At 42.7% G+C, this 25,605-nt stretch overlaps 1 protein-coding gene across 8 annotated transcripts in view; it reads left to right on the top strand.

Moving 5' to 3' along the window:
- The first annotated feature begins 13,478 nt into the window (after positions 1-13,478).
- Positions 13,479-25,605, top strand: part of Rnf212b (ring finger protein 212B) — a 53,520-nt gene continuing 41,393 nt past the window's right edge. For all 8 annotated transcript variants that reach the window (XM_038310283.1, XM_038310279.1, XM_038310285.1 and 5 more), the window contains exons 1-4: positions 13,479-13,602; positions 15,512-15,612; positions 19,829-19,881; positions 20,088-20,162. In XM_038310283.1, the coding sequence (XP_038166211.1) occupies positions 15,513-15,612; positions 19,829-19,881; positions 20,088-20,162 (228 nt within the window). In that variant the 5' untranslated portion in view covers positions 13,479-13,602; position 15,512. The remainder of the gene's footprint in view (positions 13,603-15,511; positions 15,613-19,828; positions 19,882-20,087; positions 20,163-25,605) is intronic.

The following is a 25,605-nucleotide window of genomic DNA, read 5'->3' as shown; positions in this document are numbered from 1 at the left end:
GAAATTGACCCCTTTAACAAGGAAGAATGTGGTTAGAAGGGGTCGTTTTCTCGCAAACACTCATGACCTTAGAGAGAGAAAGGCTGTGTGTGGCTGACACCTACAGCCTGAAGAAGGAGATGGCGTGAGGACACGCTGTTGCAATGGCTAAACTCTCACACCTGACTGTCCCTTTGGGAAACAACTGGTAAGAAGTATTAGTATCAAAGCACAGAGCATAGAAGTTAGCAGGTCTATTTCTGCTTTGTTTCCGGAACTAACAGGACTTTATTCTTGCTCTTTGTCCCGGAGCTGTGGAGTCTGAGGTCACTGATGGGGGACCCGACTGCCTCGTGTTCACAGCCCCTGCCGTGACTCTTCTCAGAGCTGTCCAAAGCCAGAAGGAACCCTTCTTCAAAGGAAAGCTGCAGGCCGGGCCTGAGAGCTCATGCCTGTAATCCCAGCACACAAGAGGCTGAAATAGAAAAACTGTTGTGGGCTCGGGCAGTCTGGGCGACGGTGAAACTTTCTCGAATACGTAAGTAATTATGCAAAGAAATGGTGCAATGTGGGTTCCCTGGCGCCAGAAAAGCTAAGTCGGGTATCTAGAGGCAGCCTAGGCTGCATAATGTCTAGTCAAACCTAGGCTACGCATCTCCAAAATCAAACAAGCCCCAAACCCCATGGGGCTGGAGAGAGAGTTCAGCAGTTAGCAGCACTTACTGCCCTTGTCCAGCGCACAGGCTCAATTCCCAGCTCTCATGTGTCAGCTGGTGACCATCTGTAACTCCATTTCCCGAGGATACAATGCCCCCTTCTGGCCCCCACGGGCACTGCATGCATGTGGTGCGCAGACATACATTCAGGCAAACTAGCCACACATATAAAATTAAAAGACACAAATCTTTTAAAATATTTATTTTTAATAAATAAACTGAGTCAGTGAGATGGCTCAGCCAGTAATGGACTTTCCAACAAGCTGAACAACCTGAGTTTGATCCTGGAACCCACATGGTGGAATAAGAGAACCAACTCTTGCGTGTTGTCCTGTGACCGCCACTCAATGGCATACATGTGTATCACCCCTGACGCACAGAGAGAGAGAGAGAGAGAGAGAGAGAGAGAGAGAGAGAGAGAGAGAGAGAGAGAGAGAGGAGAGAGAGAGAGAGAATAAATAAGGTAAAAAATTAAAACTTGTAAAGAAATGAATTAATTAAAAAAATAAGATTTAAGCCAGGCAGGTTTGGGGCACCTGGGAGGCAAAAGTACGGGGGGGTTCTGAGTTTGAGGCCGGTCTGGTGTACAAAATGAGTTCCAGGACTGAGGGAAGTCAGGGCACGGACTCAAGGCAGAAGCTACAAGCAGGAACTAAAGCAGAAGCCATAGAGGAACATTGCTTACTGGCTTGCTCCCCATAGCTTGCTCAGTCTGCTTCCTAAAACAGTTCAGGACCAAGCTGCTGAGGGGTTGTACCTTCCACATCAATCATTTAAACAAGAAAATGTCCCCCAGGCTTGTCTACGGGCCATTCTCATGGACGGATTTTCTCAACGGAGGGTCCCTCTTCCCAGATGACCCTAGCTTGTGCCAGATTGACAAAAATCAAGCTACACACTAGAGATCTCTGATGATCTCATCCAGAGACACTCTTCGGAGCCTGCCACCCAACCAACACGTCAGAACGTCCATGTCCCTCTCTCTCTCCTACCATCTTTAGTTGATCTTAAAACCAAAGTCAACCTTGGTCTCTTTTTCTCACATATCCTGCATTTCATTTTTCAGGCAGTCGTCCTAGGTGTGGCATTAAATCTTGTCTTTCTGAAGCAGATCACTTTGTGCCATCCTGTCCTGCTGCCTGCTGTCCCCATCCCACCATGAGCCACCCAGCAGTTTTAGAAAAAAAAAATGTTGCCAGGCACGGTGGCACATGCCTTTAGTCCCAGCCCTTGGGAGACAAAGTGAGGTGAATCTACATGAGTTTGAGGCCAGCCTGGTCAACATAGTGAGTTTCAGGACAGTCAGAGATACATAGAGAAACCCTGTCTCAAAAAACAAAAACAAAAGAAAGAAAGAAAAATAGAATTTAAAGTTTCCACAATAAAGAAATGGTAAATGCCTGAATCTTAGCCCTTGAGAATTAGAGGCAAGAAGATCAGTTTCAAGGCTAACCTCAGCAACACACGCATTTGAGGCTAGCCTGGACTATATAAGACTCTTAAACAAACAAACAGAAAGAACAATACCCTGAAAACCAAGAGCAATGAGAGCTACTTGAAGAGACACAGGCTAACCCGATTTAAACATGCATGCTGTAGGCACGGACTGAAACATCACACGGTACTCCACTGACAGGCACAACTTTTATTTTTTACCAAACCAGTTGAAAATAAGTCTAATTAAGAAACAAAAATGAAAAGCAAGCTAGACTTAGCTCAGGAAAGTCTCAGCTGCACCTTCTCCTACAGTACCCTCTGCTGGTAACTTCCTGCCACAGCCAAGCTTCCTTTCACCCACATTTCCCAGGCTGTATTATTTCCGCAGACCACGTACTACTTGCAGAAGCCACCAGCTTAGAAAATAAAGTCTAAACTTCCGAGCTCTCCAAAGCTGTTCCATAACATCCTTCCCCCTCACCTCCCTTGAGCCACTGCCTTTGAGTCCCGTCAGCAACCCTGGACCATCCCGTGCTTTTCCACATTAAGGTCAGTACTGGTGTGTCTCTTCTGCCCACATGTGCCGCTCCCCTACTGCTGCTGCATAACAATTCACCTTATTTAGGCTTATACAAATAGCCCTTCGATGCCGGGCGTGGTGAAATATGCCTGACTCCCAGGATTTGGGAAATTGAGACAGGAGGGTTGCAAGTTCGAGGCTAACCTGGGTTACAGAGCAAGATCTTCTCTTAGAATAAACAAACAAGGGGCCCGTGAGGTTGCTCAGCTGATGAGAGCAATTGCTGTACAAGTCTGGTGACCTTAGTTCAAGACCCCACACCCATGTAAAAGAGAACACTGGCTCCACGAAGTCATCCCCTGACCTCCACATTTGCTCCAAGAGATGGGTCCTCCTGCCAGTTTATGCACACACACACACACACACACACACACACACACACACACACACACGTAAAGATTTAAAGGCTCCGGAATGGCTCTGTTAGTAAGGACCCTTGCCTCAAGCCAGAAGACCTGCGTTAGACCTCAAAACACACATGGTGAACAGAGAAAACAGACTCCCTCATGAGTGACGTGTCTGCAACTAGCTCCACAAAATAGATGAATATAACAAAAATAAAGCAATATTTTTAATTTTAAAAAGAAACAAGCAAAAATCATAAAATAGAGCCCCGAGCCTGACAACCCGAGTTCCATCCCAGAACCCGCATAGCAGAAGCAGAGAATTAACTTTGGCAGTTCACCTTCTGATCTTCACTCTCCAACACACACACACACACACACACACACACACACACAACAAAATCCCCAAACAACACCTCTACCCAAATCGTGTTCCTCTGGGAAAGCTGCCCAAAGGGATGCAATCTGTGCTGTCTCCCTGCTCTCTAAGGCATTCTGTACTTTCTCAGGGAAGCCTTCCCAGAGTATACACTTTATAATTCCTGGTGTTTTTGTCTTTTATGACCACACTTAATGGGCATATTTTTATTTCTAAGATAGAAATATTTTCAATTTCTCCTTTTTTTGTTTTGTTTTATTTTTCAAGACAGGGTTTCTCTGTAGTTTTAGAGTCTGTCCTGGAACTAGCTCTTGTAGACCAGGCTGGCCTCAAACTCACAGAGATCCACCTGCCTCTGCTTCCCGAGTGCTGGGATTAAAGGCACGCAGCATGGGCTCAATCCTTCCTTTCTCTAATACGTTGGGATACTTCTGAGACAAGGGTTGTTATTGGTCACCACTTGTAGTTGGCACATAAAGTAGATGCTTTGCAACAGTTACAGACTGCATGAATTAATATTTATGAAGTCACTGAAGACTCTCCCTTATGTGTTGAACGTCCATACACACATTTATACCCCTTATAGGTCACGGGCTTTTGGAAGTAAACGTGGTATCTTTCGTGTGTTTGGGTAGCATTTTCCATATCCACTCAGGATGAGGGGGTTTAGATTAAAGCAAGCGCTGGAGAGTTTATGGATGCTGCCAAGCCTAATGGCTTGAGTTTGAGCCCTGGAACCTACAGGCTGAAAGGAAGGAACTGAATTCTACACGTCAAGAACCAATTCCACTCCTGCAGCTTCTCCTCTGGCCTCTAGCACCATGGCACGCGCGCATACCTCTGTAGAGTAAGTTTAAAAATGCAACAGAGAAACTTCTCAAGTTGCCACTAGAACTCCAGGAGAACACAAAGCTCATTAGCATCCTTGTTTTATCTAGGTGCACCAACCGTTGGTTGTTAGACTTGTGCTAGGCCTACAATATTGCAGAGTTTGGAATGTCGCTCATCCAACAGTCAAATTACTATTTCTTTTGGACTGTCTTTAGCCTAGAGAACTATTCCCCGCCCACCTCTATAGCAGACCTAACATCCTGGTAAACTAATTAAAAACCTTTGGAATCTATTGACTTCACAAAACCCTGTTCTCCACCCGTAGAAGAGCTGGGGATATCATCAGATAGGAGATCCTATAGGAGAGACTCCATCCTGCTGCAACTGCCTCTCCAATACACCCACCAATGTATTTTAAAATGGACTTGAATTGTGACTTTCTTTGTTCTGCTGCTGTGAAACCTCACAAAGTCCTTCCACGTGGGAACATCGAAGCTGGGTGTCTTAGTTACTGTCCTATCGCTAAAGAGAGACACCATAACCAAGGCAACTTACAAAATGAAACATTTAACTGGGGGCTTGCCTGCAGCTTCAGAGTGTTAGTCCATGATCATGGTGGGAAGCAGACAGACATGAGCTTTACATTCTGACCTGCAGGCAGCAAGCGGATGAGGAGAGAGGTGCGGTTAGGGGCTTGGTAGGGGCAGACATGGGATTCTGAACCCTCAAAGCCGGCCCTAGTGGCACACTTCCTCCAACAAGGCCACACCCACTTCAAGGCCACACCTTCTAATCTTTTTTTGTTTGTTTGTTTGTTTGTTTGTTTCGGTTTTTCAAGACAGGGTTTCTCCGTGGCTTTGGAACCTGACCTGGAACTAGCTCTTGTAGACCAGGCTGGCCTCAAACTCACAGAGATCCGCCTGCCTTTGCCTCTACTACTGTGGCTGTAGGGGCTCAGTCTTAGCGAACTGAAGCACCTCTACTTTGCCTCTTAGCATCTTTAATTTTTTTATATTTACATTTTAGCTAGTAGATTTTTATATCTCAAAATAAACTGATAGAAGCTTCTGACAACACAATGCCAGGTGCAAATACCTGATTCATGAAGTACTACTGTTTCTTAGGTTTCCTTTGAACCAAGTTTTGCATAGGCTTTGTTTCCATAAAAACTCTCGATCAAGATTCACATAATACAACAAAAGGTATTTGTAACACACACACACACACACACACACACACACACACACGGGCTTACGGGCTATATAAAACGTGGAAAGCCAGGCCAGGTATAAGCCAGCGGGGTTTCATGGCTAGTAGAGGTTGCTTGCTATCTCTCTGGCACCAAGTCACTAGGACATTATACCACACAGATGAAATCAGAATCTAAAATAAAAATTTTCCTTCTTCAGGCTGGTCCCACAGGCATTTGGTCACAGCAATGTCCAAGATGCTAAAACACTGCTTTCTTTTTGAGGTTTCTGAGTTTTCCGATTCGATGTCATAATAAATCGTGGGAGCACCAGGAAATTAAATTACTTACAGGTGATTTTACACAAGTGCAGTGTAACACCTAAAGCCACAACTAAGATGTCCACACAAAAACACACACTGGAAAGGAACAGATAAAAATGGAAGCTTGTGGGTTGGAGAGGTGACTCGGCCGCTAAGAGTCCTCTCTTCTCTGCAGAGGTCCCGGATTCAATGCCAAGCACCCACATGGGTGACCCCCAATCATCTCTCACTCCAGATACAGGGAATTTGATACCCTGTTCTGGTCTCCCTGGTTACCAGGCATGTACATGGTCCATACACATACGCCTAAGCAGAATATTCAAACACACAAAATAATAATTAAAATATTCTCAATGGAATCTTAAAGTGTTCAGTTTATGAAGTCACTTAATATCATTTAAATATGAAACATCACTCGAAAAGCTCATAAGCGAAGGTTCCAAGATCACCAGATTTCAAGATTACTTATAAAGTGACAGTAAGTCAGGCAGGTGTCCAGACAGACAGGTATTGTCATCAAGAGAGCCTAGTCAAGGATGGGAACAGAATAAAGCCCAACAAATGGGCCTGCTGATGCATGGACAATTGATTTTTATTTTGTAAAATGTAAATGGAGATTGCTCTTTCATTCTTGGCTGCCCAGATCTGAATAATCACACAAAAACTGTATTAACTACAGCACTGTTTGGCCAATGGCTTAGGTATAATTCTAGCTAGCTTTTATATCTTAAATTAACCTATTTCTGTCAATCTATGTGTCACCATGGGACTGTGGTATGGGACTACTGGTAAGGTTATGTCATCTTCCGTCTTTGGCAGCTACATGGTGTCTGTCTGACTCCGCCCTCTTTCTCCCTACACTCAGTTTAGTTTTCCTGTCTAGCTCTATTCTGCCCTGCCATAGGCAAAAGCAGCTTCTTTATTAATCAATGGTAATAAAACATATTCACAGCAGAGGGGAATCCCACATCAGTAAAATATACATAAAAATTGCCATCTTAGGCCGGGCGGTGGTGGCGCACGCCTTTAATCCCAGCACTCGGGAGGCAGAGGCAGGCGGATCTCTGTGAGTTCGAGACCAGCCTGGTCTACAAGAGCTAGTTCCAGGACAGACTCCAAAACCACAGAGAAACCCTGTCTCGAAAAATAAAAAAAAAAAAAAATTGCCATCTTACCCTCTTTCAAATATATAATTCAGTGTTCAGTAGCTACATTCCTGATGTTGTAAAGCCATCAGCTTTATTTCTCAATCTTTTTTACTATCTCAATCAGAAACTGTGTGCCCACTAAGCAATAAATTCTCATCTCGTCCCAGACCCTGCTAACCTCTAACCACTTCTGTGTTTGTGAATTTGAATATGCTAAATATTTCAGATAAACGGAATCATGTTTTTTCTCTCTTGTGCTCAGTTTATTTTGATTAACCTAATGTTTCAAGGTTTATGCGTGTGCTGGCAAGTGTCCTAGGTTCATTCCTGCTGAGTGTGGAGGCACATGCCAGTAATCTCAACACTTAGCAGGCGGAGGAAGACGATTGGTCAGCGCTCTTTCTGGGATCCTATTTCATTGTATGAACTGATCACACTGTCCACCTATTTATCGGTCAGCTAACCTTTAGGTGGCTTCTGCGTTTGGGCTGCTCTGAATGTGGGTAGGCACTATGTGTTTGCGTTTCAGTTCTCTGGGATAGATTCCTGGCACTGCAATTGTTGGATAATAAGGGAGAGTGGTTGGATGTGTATTTATCTTTGTGCCATGTACTGTGTTCCACAGCAGGCATACGGTTTCACATTCCCACCAGCAGTGTGCCTGCCTGACATTCACTATTTTCATTTAAAGAATGATAGCTGCATTCTTGGGAGGCAGAGCCAGGTGGAGCTCAGTGAATTTGAGGTCAGCCTGGTCTACAAAGCAAGGTCTAGGACAGCCAGGGCTACACACAGAAACCTGTCTCGAAAAAAACAAAACCAATAAAAAAAACCCCGATAAACAAAAACAAAAAGAAAGAATGATAGCCGTTTTCAGAGAGCAGCACAGTTTGTGGCTTTGTTTTGTGTTTCCTTAATGACTAATGACGCCGAGTGCCTCGCAGCCTGACTATTTCCCATGGGTGTATCTTCTTGGTCACCATATCGCACATATACAATAATGCACACGTAAAGATGATGACAAATTAAGGGCGGGAAGGATGGTTGAGAGTGCTTGCTGCTCCAGAGGACCTGAATTCAGTTCCCAGCACCCAAGCCAAGCAGTTCACAGCTGCCTGTAACTCCAGCTGTAGGATCTGACTTCTGCAGACTCCCAGACATATATGCACAGCTACATGTAAGGATACACACATAAAAAATAAATATTTTTTAAAATAATAATTTTTAAAGTGGTAGAAGCGGGCTAGAGAGATGGCTCCGTGGTTAAGAACATCTGTTGCCCTTGCAGAGGACCTGGGTTCATTTCCCAGCATCCACATGGCAGCTCTCAACTATCTGTAACTCCAGTCCCAGGGGATCTGATGCCCTATTCTGATCTCTGTAGGCACCAGACACACGTACATGCAGGCAAAACACCCGTACACATAAATCGAACCAAATAAATAAATCTAAAAGAATTTTTTAAAATGATACAGTTGGGCCTGATTTTGGGCCTCAAATTCAAACTCTAGAACAACAAAAAAAAATGACAAAAATATCATTGGCTTTGAGTCTCTTTGAGATAGCAAGTAATGAAATAGAAAAGAAAATCTACTTCTCCAAGGAAAAAGCTTGGTTAATAATTTAGAATGTATGTATGTACTTATTTGCTGTGTGTGTATGTGTGCGTGTGTGCATGTGTGTGGGTCAGAGGTCAATGTCACCAAGAAGGTGGTTTGTTTGGTTTGTCATCAGTTCCCTGTCTGGGATGAGTAGATGTTTATTTGCTTCTCACACAACATGCACTTAAAATGAATTCCAGGAACTGCTTCATGTTTATGCATAAAGACCTTTTTCATTTGATTCTGCATCTGCATGATATTCAGCCATGATTTGTCACTGGCAGAAATCTGGTCTGCTGCCAATCTTTTGTGATTGTAATTAATACTGTGTTTACCGCCCCAGAGGCAGTGGGACCTGGGAGAGCGGAGCCCATTAAACGAGGTGGACTAAAGTCTAACACAATAGCCAACTTTGTTCAGCGTGTCAGACAGTTTATACTCCGAGGGTTAAGTGCAGTCACCTGAGTAACGTGTGCAGTCACAAGAGCAAGCCGCATATGGCGGACAAGCCACTCGGCAAAAACATGTTTTTCCATCAAGGCATATAAACAATAACAACACTCAGTTGTAAGGAATAATTGAAGTGAACTCATCTTATCTGCTACAGCCGGGAGGGGCTTAAAAGCATAGTCCAAGAAAAATTCCGTGTTTTTGAAGAAACTGAGAACACACAACTACTGTGTTCTTTTCTTGGAATTATCTCACAAGCTCTCAGAACTTTTCTCACAGGACTTCATTCCTGGGTGGTGTTCTGACAATACTGCAAGGAACAACTTGGTTAATATTTTAGGGCATGTTTTTGCCAGCACATTGGGGACAGAACTCTAGGAATAAAATTGCTGGTTTAAAGTATAAATGTACACACACACACACACACACACACACACACACATGTTTCCTAGATCATGGCCCTTTCCACTGCAGGGAATGATGACTGACGTCTTATCAGGGGTTCGTGTCTTTCCCTCTCTTGGGGAAAGGAGTGGGCAGAAGGCAATGCAAAAGCAAAGTGAGCTTTTATTTGCCACACAAGAGTAACAATTCAAATAGGAAAGTAGAAATTGAGACCCTTGTTGATGATAGGATGCCAAGTAGAGAGGTTGTGTGTGTGGTGAATGAGAATGACCCCCCAGAGGCTTATATATTTGACTGCTTGGTCCCTGATCAGTGGACTGTTTTGGGAAGGATTAGAAGGTGTAGGCTTGTTGGAGGAGGTGTGTCACTGGATGTGGCGTTGAGGTTTCAAAAGACCACACCAGGGTCAGACTTTTTTCTTTCCCTCCCTTCTCTGCTTCACGCTTGGCTTGTGAATAGATGTAAGCTCTTCGCACGGTTCCAGCATCACACCTGTCTGTCTATAGCCGCGCCCTCCACCATGTGGGTCTTGAACTCACCCTCTGAAACTGTAGGCAAGCTCTTAATGAAATGATGTGGGACAATGGTCTGTATTCTGTCAATTATATTTTAAATGAATGCTGATTGGCCAGTAGTCAGAAGTATAGGCGGGATAACCAGACAGGAAATAGAGGTGGGTCAAAGAGAATAGGAAAATTCTGGGAAGAGGAAAGCTCATTTTCTGCAGTCCTGACCCAGCCACAGAAGAAGCAAGATGTGACTGCCTTGCCAAATAAGGTACCAAGCCACGTGGCTAACATATACAAGAATAGTGGGCTAATATAAGTTATAAGAGTTAATAAGAAGCCTGAACTAATGGGCCAAGCAGTTTATAACTAATGTAGACCTCTGTGTGATTTCTTTGGGACTCAACAACTGTGGAAACTGGACAGGACAGAAAACGTCAGTCAACAATGAAATGCTTCCTTCCATAAGTTGTCTTGGTCATGGTGTCTCTTTGCAGCAAAAGAACTATAATTAAGACATTTTGTGACAGTTTATCCTCTTAATAGACCTTGGGGGTTCCAGGTAAGAGAGGGTACAGATGATACAGTCCTGTGCTCTCGTCAGACTTTGGGGTGCTAGCTGAGAGACTGTCAGAAAGCTCTACAGCTTGAAAGCTCTCAGAGATCTCTGGGTGCCAAGAAGAGTTTCTTGCCAGGCAAGGCTTCAGAGAGCAGGCCACCGACACCTCGGTGAGTATCAGGAGGAGGAGCCACAGGTCTCCCATTTTTGCCAAGTCTGAAAGTTTCTCAGCTGAAGCAGTGGATCTCCAAGCCTGGGGCAGGGAGTAGTGGATTTTGAAGCAGGAGCAGCAGCACCCCGTCCCCCAGAACAAATTCCCTGCACAGAAGGCAGCTGCAGCATCTCTCGGCACAGGAGCAATGGGAACTCAAGAACATTTCCCTGCTGATGGCAGGTGCATCTCAAGAACAGTGTTCCTTCTCCAAACAGGGTCTGGGAGCTGGGTGCCAACACGGCCTGGAGCCAGCTGAGAGCTAGACTCTAGCAGGACTGGACTCTGAAAATTTTCTCTTTTTCTCTTACAAAGAGTTATCCTTTCCAACTCCAAATAGAATCCAGTCTCTCTGTCCAGATCTTATATGCCCTCTTACGTAGAGCTCAGTAGGTTCTGACTGGCTAGGGGTGTGTGTGTGTGTGTGTGTGTGTGTGTGTGTGTGTTCAAATGAAGTGTAAAATGGTACTAACCGAGAGAGAGAGAGAGAGAGAGAGAGAGAGAGAGAGAGAGAGAGAGAGTTGTCAAATTCAGTGGAAGAGAAACCTGAGGGTGTTCTCAAAAGGCTGCTTCTCCACACCCTCCCTCCACATTACTGTGGAAATGGAAGAAGGAGGAAGATGGGGGCAAATTTCGTGTTTTCCCATGGGTTCTGGCTTCAATTGCAATTAAGCAAAAGTAACCCATTGTGCTTGGGAATTTGAGCTTCCATTTGGCTTCTTGGCCTTTCTTCTGTTCCCCGGGGCTGTGGTGATCACCATTTTCTTCCTGGGACCCTAAAATCACCATGGTGGCTGTCTACTATCATTTCACACTCGCTGCTATGAGGTGCAGGTGTTTTCCAACCCAGATCCCTCAGGCCCTGGCTGCCACTGGAGAGCTCAGGTCATCTTGGTCCACCGCCACATGAGATGCTCAACCTATAAACAGCTTCTCCCACTGGATGAAAGAAACGAAAGGGACAGGACGTGACCCTTTCTAGGGATGGTAGAGAAGACAGCTTATTGTAGATCAAAAGGGAGGGCATAGCCAGAGGCAGGGACAACTGGGAGAGTCCAGAGTGGGCATGGCCTGAGCCATGTGGAGGTGAGGAAGAGAAGGGAGAGGGAAGAGAGAGGAACCAGCAACAGCAGCCAAGAGGGCAAAGATACAATAAGGAGAGGGTAACCAGAATGGCTGGATTACACAGGGAAGAGCCTCTGGGGGAAGGGCAGCCCAGCCCTGGGCTGGAGGGTTCAGGGTGGAGGGTACAGTTTGCCAGCCATACCCTGTAACAGGTAGAGACTGAGGGATGCTGGGGAACCTGGTGGCCAGGTCCACTTTGATATGTTAAATAGGCACCTCATCATTTGTCCCAGGGTTTGAGACTTAACATTGATACCTGGTAAACAGAATTTATCTGACCCTAAGATTGAACATGGTACTTTGATGGCATTTTCATTTGTATGTTTCTTATTAAAAGTGAGGTTCTGAATTTTCTAAAATGTTGAAAGGGGGTTGGTGAGATGGCTCAGTGGGCAAAAGGGTTTTCCATGTAAGCCTAAATTTGGTCTCTAGACCCATGGTGGAAGGATAGAACCAATTCCAAAAAGTCGCCTTTGACTCCCCCCCCCCACTAGCGCATCACACACTAATAATAACAGTTGCCATAAATAAATAATTCAAACCATTCAAAGGGTCTTGTTTTGTTTTTGTAGCACTGTGACTTGAACCCACAGCTCATGGTTGCTACGCAAATGATCTAACACTGAGCGGTAGTCCCAACCCTTAAAGGTCATTTTATTTCATCTAGGAACTAATCATTCATCTATTTTATTAAAGTTTTATGAAGTTGGTGACATTTTTGTTTGTTTGTTTTTGAGACAGGGTTTCTCTGTAGTTTTGGAGCCTGTCCTGGAACTAGCTCTTGTAGATCAGGCTGGCCTCGAACTCACAAAGATCTGCCCACCTCTGCCTCCCTAGTGCTGGGATTAAAGGCGTGTGCCACCACCGCCTGGCTTCTATATTTTAACATTTAAGTGAGGCTGGTTTCCCACCACATAGGACACTGCATTGTTTTCTAGGATATTCTTGTTCGGTTGTTTGTTTTAATTTTTAAGAGTTTTGCTGTAGCCCAAGATATGCCGAATCTTGCTATCTAGACCACACTGACCTAAGAACGGACAACCAGTGCGGTGGAAAAGGTTATTCTCTTTCCTTTCTTTTCAGTGTTTTTCTTCTCTTCCCATCTCCGTTTATTCCCCCATTCCCTTTTTCTTTTCTTTGTGGGGTAGAGCCTTGAGTGTCTCAGGCTGGAGCTAGACTTGAGCTGAGGATGACCCCGATCTCACCCTGGGAAGGTGCAGGAATTAATTACAGGCATGCAGCCACAAGGCTGAGTTCAATTATTTAACCAAAAAAGCTAAACATTTTTTTTTTAATCTGGAGCGCTGGTGGTTCTGAGTTTATATCCAATCTGCCTCTATCCATGTAACTTTAGTTTTTTTTTTTTATTTCTGATTTATGCTGTACTTGTAAGGCGCCCACTATTTTACTTTCTTTTTAGATCATGTCAAACTTTCTTTGTGAATCAGTTTTCTTTGGTTTTGGGATCATTTGCTGGGACATTAATGGGCTCATTTTCACCGCCCAGTTTCTGCAGTAACACCGGACTACTTCGAAGCCCTCCTTGGCTTCTCCGGGCATCGTAGGCCCCACCTTTCTAGGGAGCTGACCTGGCGCTTCTGCGGCTGCGCGGGGGAGGGGGCGGTGGGAGGGGGCGGAGGGACTCGGCGCCCCTCCCGGCCCCGCCCACACCGTGCGCTGGTTCGGGCCGGCGTACGCTGGTTCGGGCGTGGCAGCCTTGTGCCGGAAGCTGTGCTGGTGGCGGCTGTTTTCCCGCCGTTTCTAGCGCCTCGTGAGAGAACCGAATGGTCTGAGAGCTGAAGCGCGGGATCCCGAGCTGGTAGGGACGCGAGCCCCGGAGAGTCGGGCTGGAGGCCGCTGGGCCTCGCGCGGGCACTGCCCCGTCAGTCGGCGCAGCTTAGCACCCCGCGAAGGCGCCGGAGCCCGAGCCTGGTGCTGTGGCAACGGCTTAGTCACCCTTGTTTGTTTTTGTTTTGTTTTTTTTTTTAGAGAAGTTCTCACTGCGTAGCCCCGGCTGTCCAGGAACTCGCTATGTAGACCAGGCTGGCCTCGAACTCACCGAGGCTGCCTGCCTCTGCCTCCTGAGTACTGGGATTAAGACATGTATGTGCCACCTCCCCCTACTCGTTAGTAAATTAAAGAAAATTTTACATTTATTTGTGTGGCAGGGTGGGACGTGGTTATGAGAGTGACGGGGGAGGGGGGTGGGGGGCAAAAGGCAGCCTGTGGGTCGCAGGTAGGAAACCTAGGTGACCAGGATTAATCCTCAGCACCATTACCCGCTGTGCCATTTCACCCTGCCTTCAGTACGTTTTAAAATTTTGCGATCATAAAATATTTTGGCAGGGAGGGGTTCGAGACACGGTTTCTCTGTAGCTTTGGAGCCTGTCCTGGAACTAGCTCTTGTAGACCAGGCTGGCCTCGAACTCAGAGATCCGCCTGCCTCTGTCTCCCGAGTGCTGGGATTAAAGGTGTGCTCCACCACTGCCTGGCGATCATAAATTTTAAGTGGCAGGCTTTTTTTTGAGACGTGTATTCACTATGTAACTGGCCTTGAACTCACAGAGGTCAGTTTGCTTCTGCCTCCTGAGTTCTGGAACTAAAGGAGTGTTACCTCGCTGGGTAAGTGGCAGAATTTTTAAGGTGCAAAGTACCCTTCATTCATTCAGTAAGCCTTTAAATAAACTGGAACTCTAAAAATGAAGAATTGTTGAGAGAAAAGGATTGTGGGAGGGAAATAGTAACTTGGTTTTTTTTTTTTCAATTTAAAGGATCAAGTTAATAAATATTATTAAATAACATAATCATATTCAACATATTTTGTTGTGTTCTTTATAGCTCACTGCTTTATTTTTTTCAAATGTCAGTTTCTTCATTAAAAAACAAAACAAAACAAAAACACCTTCAGCCTAATCTGTAAAGCGAGTTCCAGGACAGCCAGGGCTACACAGAAAAACCCTGTCTTGAAAAACAAACAAATAGATGGTCTAAAAACATAGCTCCATGGGTAAAGGTGGTTGCCGTGTATGTGGAGCTCATGATTCCCAGAATCATTTTGGTAGAAGAAGGAACTTCCCAAAAGTTATCCTGTAGCCCCCATACGTGTGGCACGTTTGCTCCACCTACCAAATAAATACTCTTTTTTTAAAAAATCCCACATAATCATTTTAATTGGTTATATACTTAAATTATACCAAAATTGCTGTTGCTACCAGGCATGCCTTTAAACCTAGTGCTCAGGTGAATCTCTGAGTTTGAGGGAGGCCAGCCTAGTCTACAGAGTTCCAGGACAGCCGGTGCTCCTAACTTCTGAGCCTTCTCTCCAGCCCCCAGACTTTTCTACTATTCTTACACACATAAAAACACATGCTCTTGAATGTATTTTTCTGACTTCTCATGTTGTATGTATATCCCTACAGACAAATGGAATGCCCATAAATATGTTCCCCCATCCAGTAAACTACCAAAAAAAAAAAAATAAGCAAGTCAGGCAGTGGTGGTGCACACCTTTAATCCCAGCACTCGGGAGGCAGAGGCAGGAGGATCTCTGTGAGTTCAAGGCCAGCCTGGTCTACGAGAGCTAGTTCTAGGACATGCTCCAAAGCTACAGAGAAACCCTGTCTCGAAAAAAACACACACAAAAAGTTAAGCAAACAGTGTTACATCAATTTTGGAACAGCTATATTATGTTCCACATTTTTCTTATTCTTTCTCTTTCTCTGATCCAGAATGGATTGGTTTCATTGCAACCAGTGTTTCCGAAAGGATGGGGCCCATTTCTTTGTCACCAGCTGTGGCCATATTTTCTGTAAAAAGTGTTTGACTCTGGGTGAGTGACTTCAATTTATCCCAAATGTTTTTTTTTTAACTTAGATATGAGTAACCATTTCTCTGTGTGATGTAGAAAAAAAAACTACTTATTAGGCATTAGTGATAATGTAGGTACTGTAGGAAGCTGTCCATTTTGGAATTAAAGGACTCCATTAATAAGAATGAAGCTAAGTGATATAGAAGTATGTTGGTCCTCAGTGTTCCGAGTTCTGTCAGGAAGAGCCATAATAGATGAGAACAATGGTGTTATCCTGGAGTTTAATAAACAGTTTCCAATGTATTTTTTTTATTTGGCAGTGCTGAGTATAGAACCTAGCACTTTGTACATGCTAGGCAAATAAATGCTCTATCAGGAAGCTACATCCCAAGATCCCATACAATTTAAAAAGTAAATTACAATGTTTATTTTCAACAAACAGATTTTTAAATAGTTTTTGGTTTTCTTGTTGTTTTTGAGTCTAGTAAGTCAAGATCTTACTATGTAGCTTTGACTGTTCTTCAACTCGCAGTCTTCCTGTCTCAGCCCCCCAAGTGTTGGGATCTCAGGCATGCACCACCATACCCAACCACTAGTACCAGTTTTATATCATCTTCACCACAGTCCTTGGTAATAATTACTGGTACCACTATTTTGCAAATGAGGAAATTATCTCAAAGAATAAATGATTGCCAACTTTTTATAACTATCAAGTTTTAGAAAGGAAACTTGAAGACCAGGTGGAACATGGTGGCACATCCCTTTTAATCCCAGCACTGGAGAGGCAAAATCAGGCAGATCTTTGAGTTTGAGGCCAGCCTGATTTAATAGTCCACCAGCCAGAGCTAAAAATGGAAACCCTGTCTTAAAGAAAGGACACTTTGTTTTAGAGTGTTGGAAAATGAACTCAAGACCTCTAGAAGACTGTAAAAATCACTAAGATACACCCCCAATCCTAACTTTTGTTTTATTAATGTGAAAACACATTGACAGAGGTTTTCCCACCCAGTCTTGCAGCCGTTCAGTCCCAAAGAAACACACTCAGGCCTACATTAACTATAAACTGGTTGGCCTATTAGTTCAGGCTCCTTATTAACTAACTCTTACATCTTACATTACCCCATAATTCTTGTCTGTGTTAGCCACGTGGTTTGGTACCTTTTATCTGTGAAGCATTCTCATCTTGCTTTCTCTGTGTGGTGACTTGACTGCAGGCTGAGCCTTTCCTTTTCCCAGAATTCTCCTGTTCTGGTTGCCCTGCTTGTACTTCCTGCCTGGCTACTGGCCAATCAGCATTTTATAAAACCAATACAAATGGCAAATCTTTAGTGTATAAGACCATTGTCCCACAGCACTTCCCCTTTTTTTCTTTTCAAAACAAGAACTCTGAATCTAATGTCCTTTGTTTAGCTTTTTTCCTGATTAGTATCCATAACAACTTGTAACCAACACTCTAAACAAAGATAAACATCCATAATCCATTTTGGGGGGGGGAATGTGGGCATAGTTTTCTAGGATACTTCCTGCTGATTGGGGGCACTGATAATCTTATGGGGACCTAAAGAAAATTTAGGATTATGGTCAAATCCTGACTGGAATTTTCTGTGAGGCTTGATCATCTCAGCCAGCAATCTTGAGGCTGTTCTGGATATAGAACTCAGAGAAAACTTCAACAGAGGTCCTTTGAAATGTTGGATCATCTGGGCCATCCACTCCTATTGGAGATTTTTCAGGAGGTCTTCCTTGATCAAACCTGATTTCTCTTAACCCAGAATGAATCCACAGCCTCTCATTTCCTGTGGAAACAAAAACAAAGCCTCTTCTCCAAAGTAACATACCTTTTGACTTAAATTTTGAAGTCAAAGCATTTTCAAAATATATAGGTTAGATTAATCCAGCAGATTTATAATCAGTGTCTTAGCAGCTGTTGCTCCTTCCTCAACCATCAAACAACTGAAAGACAACACATTAACATACAGTATCCAGATTGTCCATATATTTCCCATATTTTCATGGCTTTATTTTAAACTCTATTTCTTTTTTTAATTTTTTGTGGTTTTTTTTGAGACAGGGTTTCTCTGTGTATCTTTGGCTGTCCTGGAACTTATTCTGTAGACGAGGCTGTCCTTGAACTCACAGAGATCTGCCTGCCTCTGCCTCCCAAATGCTGGAATTCTCCTGTTATGTTCACCCAGCCTGTACTTCCTGCCTGCATTTTATTAAACTAATACAAGTGACAAAGTTACAGAGTATAAAATGACTGTCCCACAGTGTACTGAGGAGGTCTGGGGGAGCTGACATGATGGTGTATTACTATAGCTACTGGGGAGGCTTAGTCAGGAGGGTTGCTTACTTGAGCAGAGGAGTTAAAGACCTGTCTGGCTACATACAGATCCTGTCTGAGAATAGTAACAGTAACAAAAGAAGCCTATAAATTATCAAAATTTCAGAAGAGACAATTTATCCTACTTAGGACAGGATGCTTTGATCAAGGACAAATAAAAGACATTCTGCTGCAATAGGGTTTTGAACAATAAACTGGAGTTTGCTGTTTTGTAAAGATCATTTAAATTTAAAACAGTGGGGTCTGGATAGATGGCTCAGTGCTTAAAAGCACTTGCTGTTCTGGCAGAGGACCTGGATTTGGTTCCCAGTACCTACACGGTGTCTCACAACCATCTGTAACTCTACTACTAGGGGATCTGACGCCCTCTTCTGGCCTCCACAGGCAGTAGGCACACACCATGTGTGGCACACATCCATATACACAAGCAAACTCTTCATATATGTAAAATAAAAACACACCTTTTAAAAATTACAACAGTAGAATATGTAACAACATATGATGTCATTGAACTGCAGCACAGATGCTTCCACAGAGTTGAGATTGTACAGAGAAAGGTAAAAATGGTGAAAGATGAAGCTAAAGGGGTAGGCAGTAGAAAACAGTAGAAATTTCTGTCCACCAGGGTAAAGGTCCTAAACTGTTACCCCGCTGGTTCTAGAGAGCTGTACATGTTGTTTTTCTTTTAAGTAGAATGTTTTCACTTACTAACTCATACTGAGAACAACATGGAGGGAAGACTAGGAAAGAAACTATTCCCCAAGAAAAGACAAGTCAGGTTAAATAGTCTCTGGAGAACTTTTTCCACATGTGACCCTCATGACCCTTCTGAGATATCTGCCAGTGCAATGAGACCTCACTATGGTGACAGCAGCTCACTTTGGAGTGATTGTCTCTGAAGCATAAAGCCATGTAATGCTTTTTCCTGACATGGCATTTATCTTTTTTTTTTCTTAATGGATGAACCCAGGGTCTTATGCACGGTAAACTAGTACTCTGTCACTGAGCCTCATCTCCAATCCTGTAGCGTTTATCTCAATTATCAGCACCTGGTAATATTCCATTTTTATAAGAAAAGCTTAGAAATTTTACACTTTGCTTCTTTCAGATGCATTAATTGAAGAGTAGGAGAGTTTTAGAGCAAGACCTAGGAATATTCGCAAGGTGACAGCTAGGTGAGATAACTCAGGAGCCAGCATCTTACAGTTCCCAGGGTGTGCCCACTGTCAGGTAGAGAGATTTTAAAAAGAGTTGTTAGCTGAAAAGGTGGCTCAGTGGTTAAGAGCCCTGGCTGCTCTTCTGGAGGATCTATGTTCAATTCCCAGCACCCATGTGGTGACTCACAACTGTTTGTAACTCTAGTTCCAGAGGATCTGACACCTCTTCTAGTTTCCTCAGGCACCAGACATGCACACAGTACACAGACATACGTGTAGGCAAAACATTCACAATCTTTTTTACATAGTCACCTAGAGTAAAACTCACTGGTACTTTTACATTTATCCCAGAACATTTGCAAATATATTCCAGTACTTCTGTTGACATAGTAGATCTACCAATAAATGCCAGTAGTCTAAATATTCAGGAGACTGAGATAGGAGGTTTGCTGCAAGTTCTGGGCCAGCCTGAGCTACATTTATGAGACCTTGTTTCAAAAACAAAGAAAGGAAAAAAGAAAGGGAGACGAGCACAGTGCAAAGCCTCATACTTCAACATATTTGTTTGGAAATGTTGATTTAGAGAACAGATGAAGTTAATATCTTAATGATAATCAAAATTTAGTTAAGAACCCTGTTTTCTTCTCTTGATAGCCTACTTGACAGTTGCCACATACTTTAGGAAAATCCTACCTCCTGCTTTTGAGAGCAAATATTTTTCCCTTTTTTCTCTTAGAAAAATGTGCTGTTTGTGGAAGTCGTTGCAAGCATCTGGCTCTTTCTGATAATGTAAGTCTTCACCTTCATCACAAACTGCCTCATCCAGTCCCTGGCCATTAGGAAGTTTAGACACAGATGATGAACTGCTCAAAACAAAAAGAAGAAACAAATTTGAAGATAGCAGTTGTAAAACATTGAGTTGTTTTGTTCCAGGGTCAGTATTTTCTTTCATTTTGTTGTGAATATTCTCACTGTGTGTCTTTCTCTCTTCATAGTTAAAGCCTCAAGAGAAGAAGTTCTTCAAAAGTCCTGTGGAGACAGCTCTGCAGTGCTTTAGTCACATCTCTCAGGTATGAGAGCCAAAATGAAGAGAAGTTCTTACTGCTGTATGCTCAGGCCACCTTAGGCCATGTAGTGCGTGCAGCTGGGTACGCAGAACTCCTGTCTCCAAGAAAAGGGCAAGGGAAGTCTTTTTTTCTTTCTTTGAGACAGTTTTTTTCTCTGTGGAGCCTTGGATGTCCTGGAACTCTGTCAGCCAGATTGGCCTGGAACTCAAGAGATCTGCCTGCCTTGCCTCTGCTAGGATTAAAGGCATGGACTGCCCACACCAGGCAAGGAGTTTCTCTTTAAGCTGTCTTTGTATGCAGTATAGAGAAACTGCTCTCTTTATTTTTTTCCCTGATACAGATCTCTACCAGTTAACTTTTTACTAACCCAGAATCTATGGTATGTTGTCAAAACAATCTAGTTGAATCTTGCTCTGTAGTTCCTACTTGATAACCAGCTCCTGTGACTAAAAGGTGCCCTGAGGAACTCTACCATCTTCCTCTGAAGATAGATACGTTTTCTTAAAAATTCCATGTATAGACCTTCAAAGATGGATCTGATAATTTCATTTGTGATATTTTCATTAGAGATGTCTTATTCTTCATTTTCAGCAAACTTTGCAACAATAATAATACTTAAGTATTTGCATAATAATAATAGTTAATAATAATTAAGTATTTGCATATAATAATAGTTAAGTATTTGCAATAATACTTAACTTTATTTGGAGTTAACAACTAATTGCTTGAATGTTAGAAAATATTTATCTTTTCCTGATGCCTTATATGTTGGTAAATAATTGACATGACCAGGAGTAGTTTAATATAAATGTAGCAAGAGTTAGAAAGAAGGCAGTCTAATTATTTGAGAGAGTTCCCAAGTTGTGAAGACTTTGCTGCTCTAAGTTTCTACTCTCTAGTTCTCTGCTGAGATGATATTTTATAAAAGGTTTGTTTATTATTTATTATGTTTACAGTGTTATGCCTACAGGCCAGAAGAGGGCACCAGATCTTATCACAGATGGTTGTGAGCCACCATGTGGTTGCTGGGAATTGAACTCAGGACCTCTGAAAGAATAGCCAGTGCTCTTGACTGCTGAGCCATCTCTCCAGCCCAATGATTTTTTTTTTTTTTTTTTTTTAGCATTATGGGATACCTCTTTTGGCATGCTTCTTCAGACCTTATCAGGCTGGAGAGATGTATCAGTGGGTAACAGCACCTGCTGCCAAGCCAACAGCCTGAGTTCAGTCTCTGGAGCACACATGATGGAAGGGTAAAACTGTCTCACCAAAGTTGTTCTCACCTCTTGGTGCGTGCATGCATATGTGTGTGCACACATAATAAATATATAATTCTAAAAGATTTTATCATTTACTTTTGTTGTTATTAGACCCCAGGCCCTCTTCATGTTTGGCAAGTGCTCGACCACTACCGTCTTTTTTATTTGCTTGCTGCCCCTGTGTGTGTGTGTGTGTGTGTATGTGTGTGTGTGTGTGTGTGAGAGAGAGAGAGAGAGAGAGAGAGAGAGAGAGAGAGAGAGACAGACAGACAGACAGAGACAGAGATAGAGACAGAGAGAGAATTGTGTGTGCATGTATTTTAGGGGAGGGGTTATTTCATACCACAACAAGAACATGGAACAACTTGCAGGAGTCAGTTCTCCACTCTTTTCCCACCACATGGGTGCCGGGATCAAATTCCTGTCCTCGGGTTTGGCGGCAAATGCCTTTCCTGCTGAGTCATCTCTCTAGCCTGAAGGCAGGGTCTCTTGTGTCCCAGAACTCACTGTGTAGCTGAGGATGACCTTGTATTTCTGACCTTCCATCTTTTACCTGAATGCTGAGAATACAGTAATGTTCCACCCTTCTAGATTTGTATGTACTGGGGATAGAACCCAAGGTCTCATGTACTCTACCAACTGAGCTCCACTATATTCCTTTTTTTTTTTTTTTTTTTTTTTTTTTAAGGAACACTCTCACTTTGTAGACTAGGCTATTTTTTTTTTTTTTTTTTTTTTTTGGTTTTTCGAGACAGAGTTTCTCTGTGGCTTTGGAGCCTGTCCTGGAACTAGCTCTTGTAGACCAGGCTGGTCTCGAACTCACAGAGATCCGTCTGCCTCTGCCTCCCGAGTGCTGGGATTAAAGGCGTGCACCACCACCGCCCGGCTCAGACTACGCTATCCTTGAATGCATGATCCTCTTGCCTCTACCTACTGAGTGCTGGGGTTACAGGCATGTACCAAAAACCACACTTGGCTTTAATATTCTTTTCCTTATTCTTCTGTGTGATATGTTGCTGGGAGTTGAGTCCAGAGTTCCACACATACCAGGCAAGCTCTCTACCAATATCAGTTCTTATTCTTAAGAGAGTACAATTTGTTTTTGAGACAGGCCTCATTGTAGCTCAGGCTGGCTTTGAACTTTCTAGATAGATAGCCAAGGATAACCTTGAACTCAACGATTGTTCTTCCTCCATTTCCCAAGTATTAGGATTACAGGCAAGTCCCACCACAACCAGCCTGAGTAAATCTTTTCTAAACATGGAAGTTATCATCAGTGTTTCCCCAGTCCCCAGTGTGTTAACTCTGGAAATACAATAAGCAGAACTAAAGCTTTTGCCTGTATGCTGTCTTAGTCATTTGGATGAGCCATTATATTTGAGGTACTACATTTAATGTTAAATAGATAAAATCCAGCTGAGACTCAAGGAGAAATGTAAAAGAGGTCAAATGAACAAGAGAAAGAGCAGACCTTTGGTTAATATTTAAACCCATAGTTAGTTAATGATCAGTTAAGAAATTATATATAGTCTGAATCTTAACCTGCCTAATCATGGGACCAATTATACATGGTGAAGTAATCAAGGTAAAATAAATAGAAAGGGTCAGTTAATCATCACTTTAGTGAAGGGTCAGTTTGGTAAAGTCAGCAGTCTGGAAATGTATTTTCCTAATCTGTGAAGTTGAATAACTGAGGTAATACCTTCCCTAAACTGTGTCACCCAAGCTTCTGCTTAAAGTTTCTTTCTTCAGAAGGATTTTCCCTGGCAACTTAGAAGCAGATCCACCTCCCTCTGCTTCTTGTGTTACTTCTCATCATAGCTCCTGTCTGTACCATCGTCTTATGTGTTTGTTTATTGTCTGACTCCTGCACTGAAATGCAGTTCCATGATTACAGATATTTGTCAGTTTTGTTTGCTGTTCTCTTTGAATAATTTCTAATATGGGATGAACATCCAAAACATTGTCTTTAAATGAACAAATGGGCTGTTGCTCTAAATGTCCATTCCTGTTCTCTGTAATGACCCAACAAGGACATTTTTTTCTGCTCTGCACTAGTTGTTGATAAAACTGTCTGTTTTGAATGCTTCACTCCTCTAAATTTTTCAAGGAAATTTAGGAGCCTGTAAGGTCCTGTGAGTTTACTTCTATTCCTACACCATAGATCCCACCTTTACCCAAAAGTAGGCACCTTTCAAATGCGTACAGTATTGTTCCTTCTCTAGTAAAACCTTCCATGGTTTCTGTGGCACAATTTTGCCTTGTCTTTTATACCCTATATTGCCTTTAACTCTGCAAAATACTTAATTCTAAAAATGTGATTTACTTGTTCACATTTCTGTTCTTCTCACTTTTCAAAGGCAGCTGCATCTTTGTTGCACTCAATATCTAGCTAGATGTCTGACCTAAATTATGTTCATAAGAAATGCTTTGTAGAGCCAGGTGTAGTAGTGCATCTTTTAATCCCCACACTAGGAAGCAGAGGTAGGAAGACGACCTCTGTGAGCTTGAGGTCAGTTTGGTCTTTATAACAAGTTCCAGGACAGCCAGGACTACATAGAGGCATCCTATCTCATAAAACAAAAACAAACAAATAAAAAATAGAAATGCTTATAAGTGTCTGAATATGTAAGACCAGTTAAGAAGAAGGTTATTTAAGGTAATGTCAAAGAAGTAGGTGTATGTAGACCCTGGCAAGACATTTACTTTTCTTTTAAGTGAAGTTATACCATTGGAATGTTTGCACAAGGGAACAACATTATATAAGGTATAATTTTAAAAGAGAAGGTGGCTGTTGAGTGGCTGAGCCAAAATAGGTTAAGAGTAGAGGCAGGGAGACCAGTCAGGAGGGAAAAATCTAAGTGGACTATTTTTGAATCAGTGGTGGCAGCAGAAAGGGGAAAAAGGCATGGAGGTTATAGCTAGTGACAGAGGCCTTTCCCAGCAAGGAGAAAGGCCGGGGTTGATTATCAAGCAACACACACACACACACACACACACACACACACATACACACACACACACACACACGGGAGAAGAGGTTGTTATTTCTCTATTTTGTATTCTAGAAACTCAAGGACAGTTTTTTATTAATGTTTAAGAAAAAACATAGTATAGGTTAGGTAAAAATACCAGCAGCTGCCAGGAGAAGGTAGAGAAAAAGTAATGCTTTTTGAGTTAGACATTAGAAATAGACAGCTTATTTTAAAAGAGGAAGAGCTGGAGAGATGACTCAGTGACTAAGAATACTTATTCTTGCAGAGAATCTAGATTCAGTTCCCAGCACCCACATGGTGGCTCACAACCATCCATAACTCCAGTTCCAAGGATTCAGACCCACTCTTCTGACCTCACAGTTATATACATAGTACACATATTTGAGGCAAAAAAACTTATACACAAATAATAAATGAATAAATAAATAGATGGAGAGGGTTGGAGAGATGGCTCAGTGGTTCAGAGCACTGGCTGCACCTACAGGATTACTCATAACCGTCTATAATGGGATCCAGTGCCATCTTTTGCTATGCAGGTGCACATGCAGATAGAGCGCTCATACATAAAATATATAAATAAGTAAATCTAAAAAATATTAAATAAACAAATAAATAGGAAAGCACTTCCAGGAATGGAATTAGGCTAGGGAGCTGATCAAAGCCCAAAGGATTGCTTTTTTTTTTTTTTTTTTTGGTAGTGGGAGAAGTAGAGATGTTGGTTTTTTGTTTTTGTGTTTTAGGGGTTTGTGTGTGTGTGTGTGTGTGTGTGTGTGTGTGTGTGTGTGTGTGTGTGTGCTTTGTTTTGTTTTGAGACAGGGTCACTCTACCTAGCCGTGGCTGTCCTTGAGCTTAGAATATAGGCCAGGCCAGCCTATAACTCACAGAGATCCACCTGCCTTTGCTTCTAAAGGTGTACAACACTACACCTAGAAAATAATTTATTTTTTAAAAAGTTAATAAGTAATATTGCTTGTGCAAAGTGATTAAAAGGTTTTTACCTTGTTTTGATTGTTTCATCAGAAATCTACAACCATTTCTTTCTGGCTAATTTTCTTCTGGACACATTAGGTTTTAGATGCTTCTCAGAAATCCAGGTGAAGAAGTCAGGAAGGTTAAGCTCATTCTGGAGTTCAGAGCATAGGAAAAAACTTGAGATACAAGTTCTTATCTTGCCAGAAAATTATGTTTGAA

Source organism: Arvicola amphibius, chromosome 13 (assembly GCF_903992535.2).
Source record: "Arvicola amphibius chromosome 13, mArvAmp1.2, whole genome shotgun sequence".
Classification (NCBI taxonomy): domain Eukaryota; kingdom Metazoa; phylum Chordata; class Mammalia; order Rodentia; family Cricetidae; genus Arvicola; species Arvicola amphibius.
This window is presented reverse-complemented; position numbering and strand designations above follow the sequence as displayed.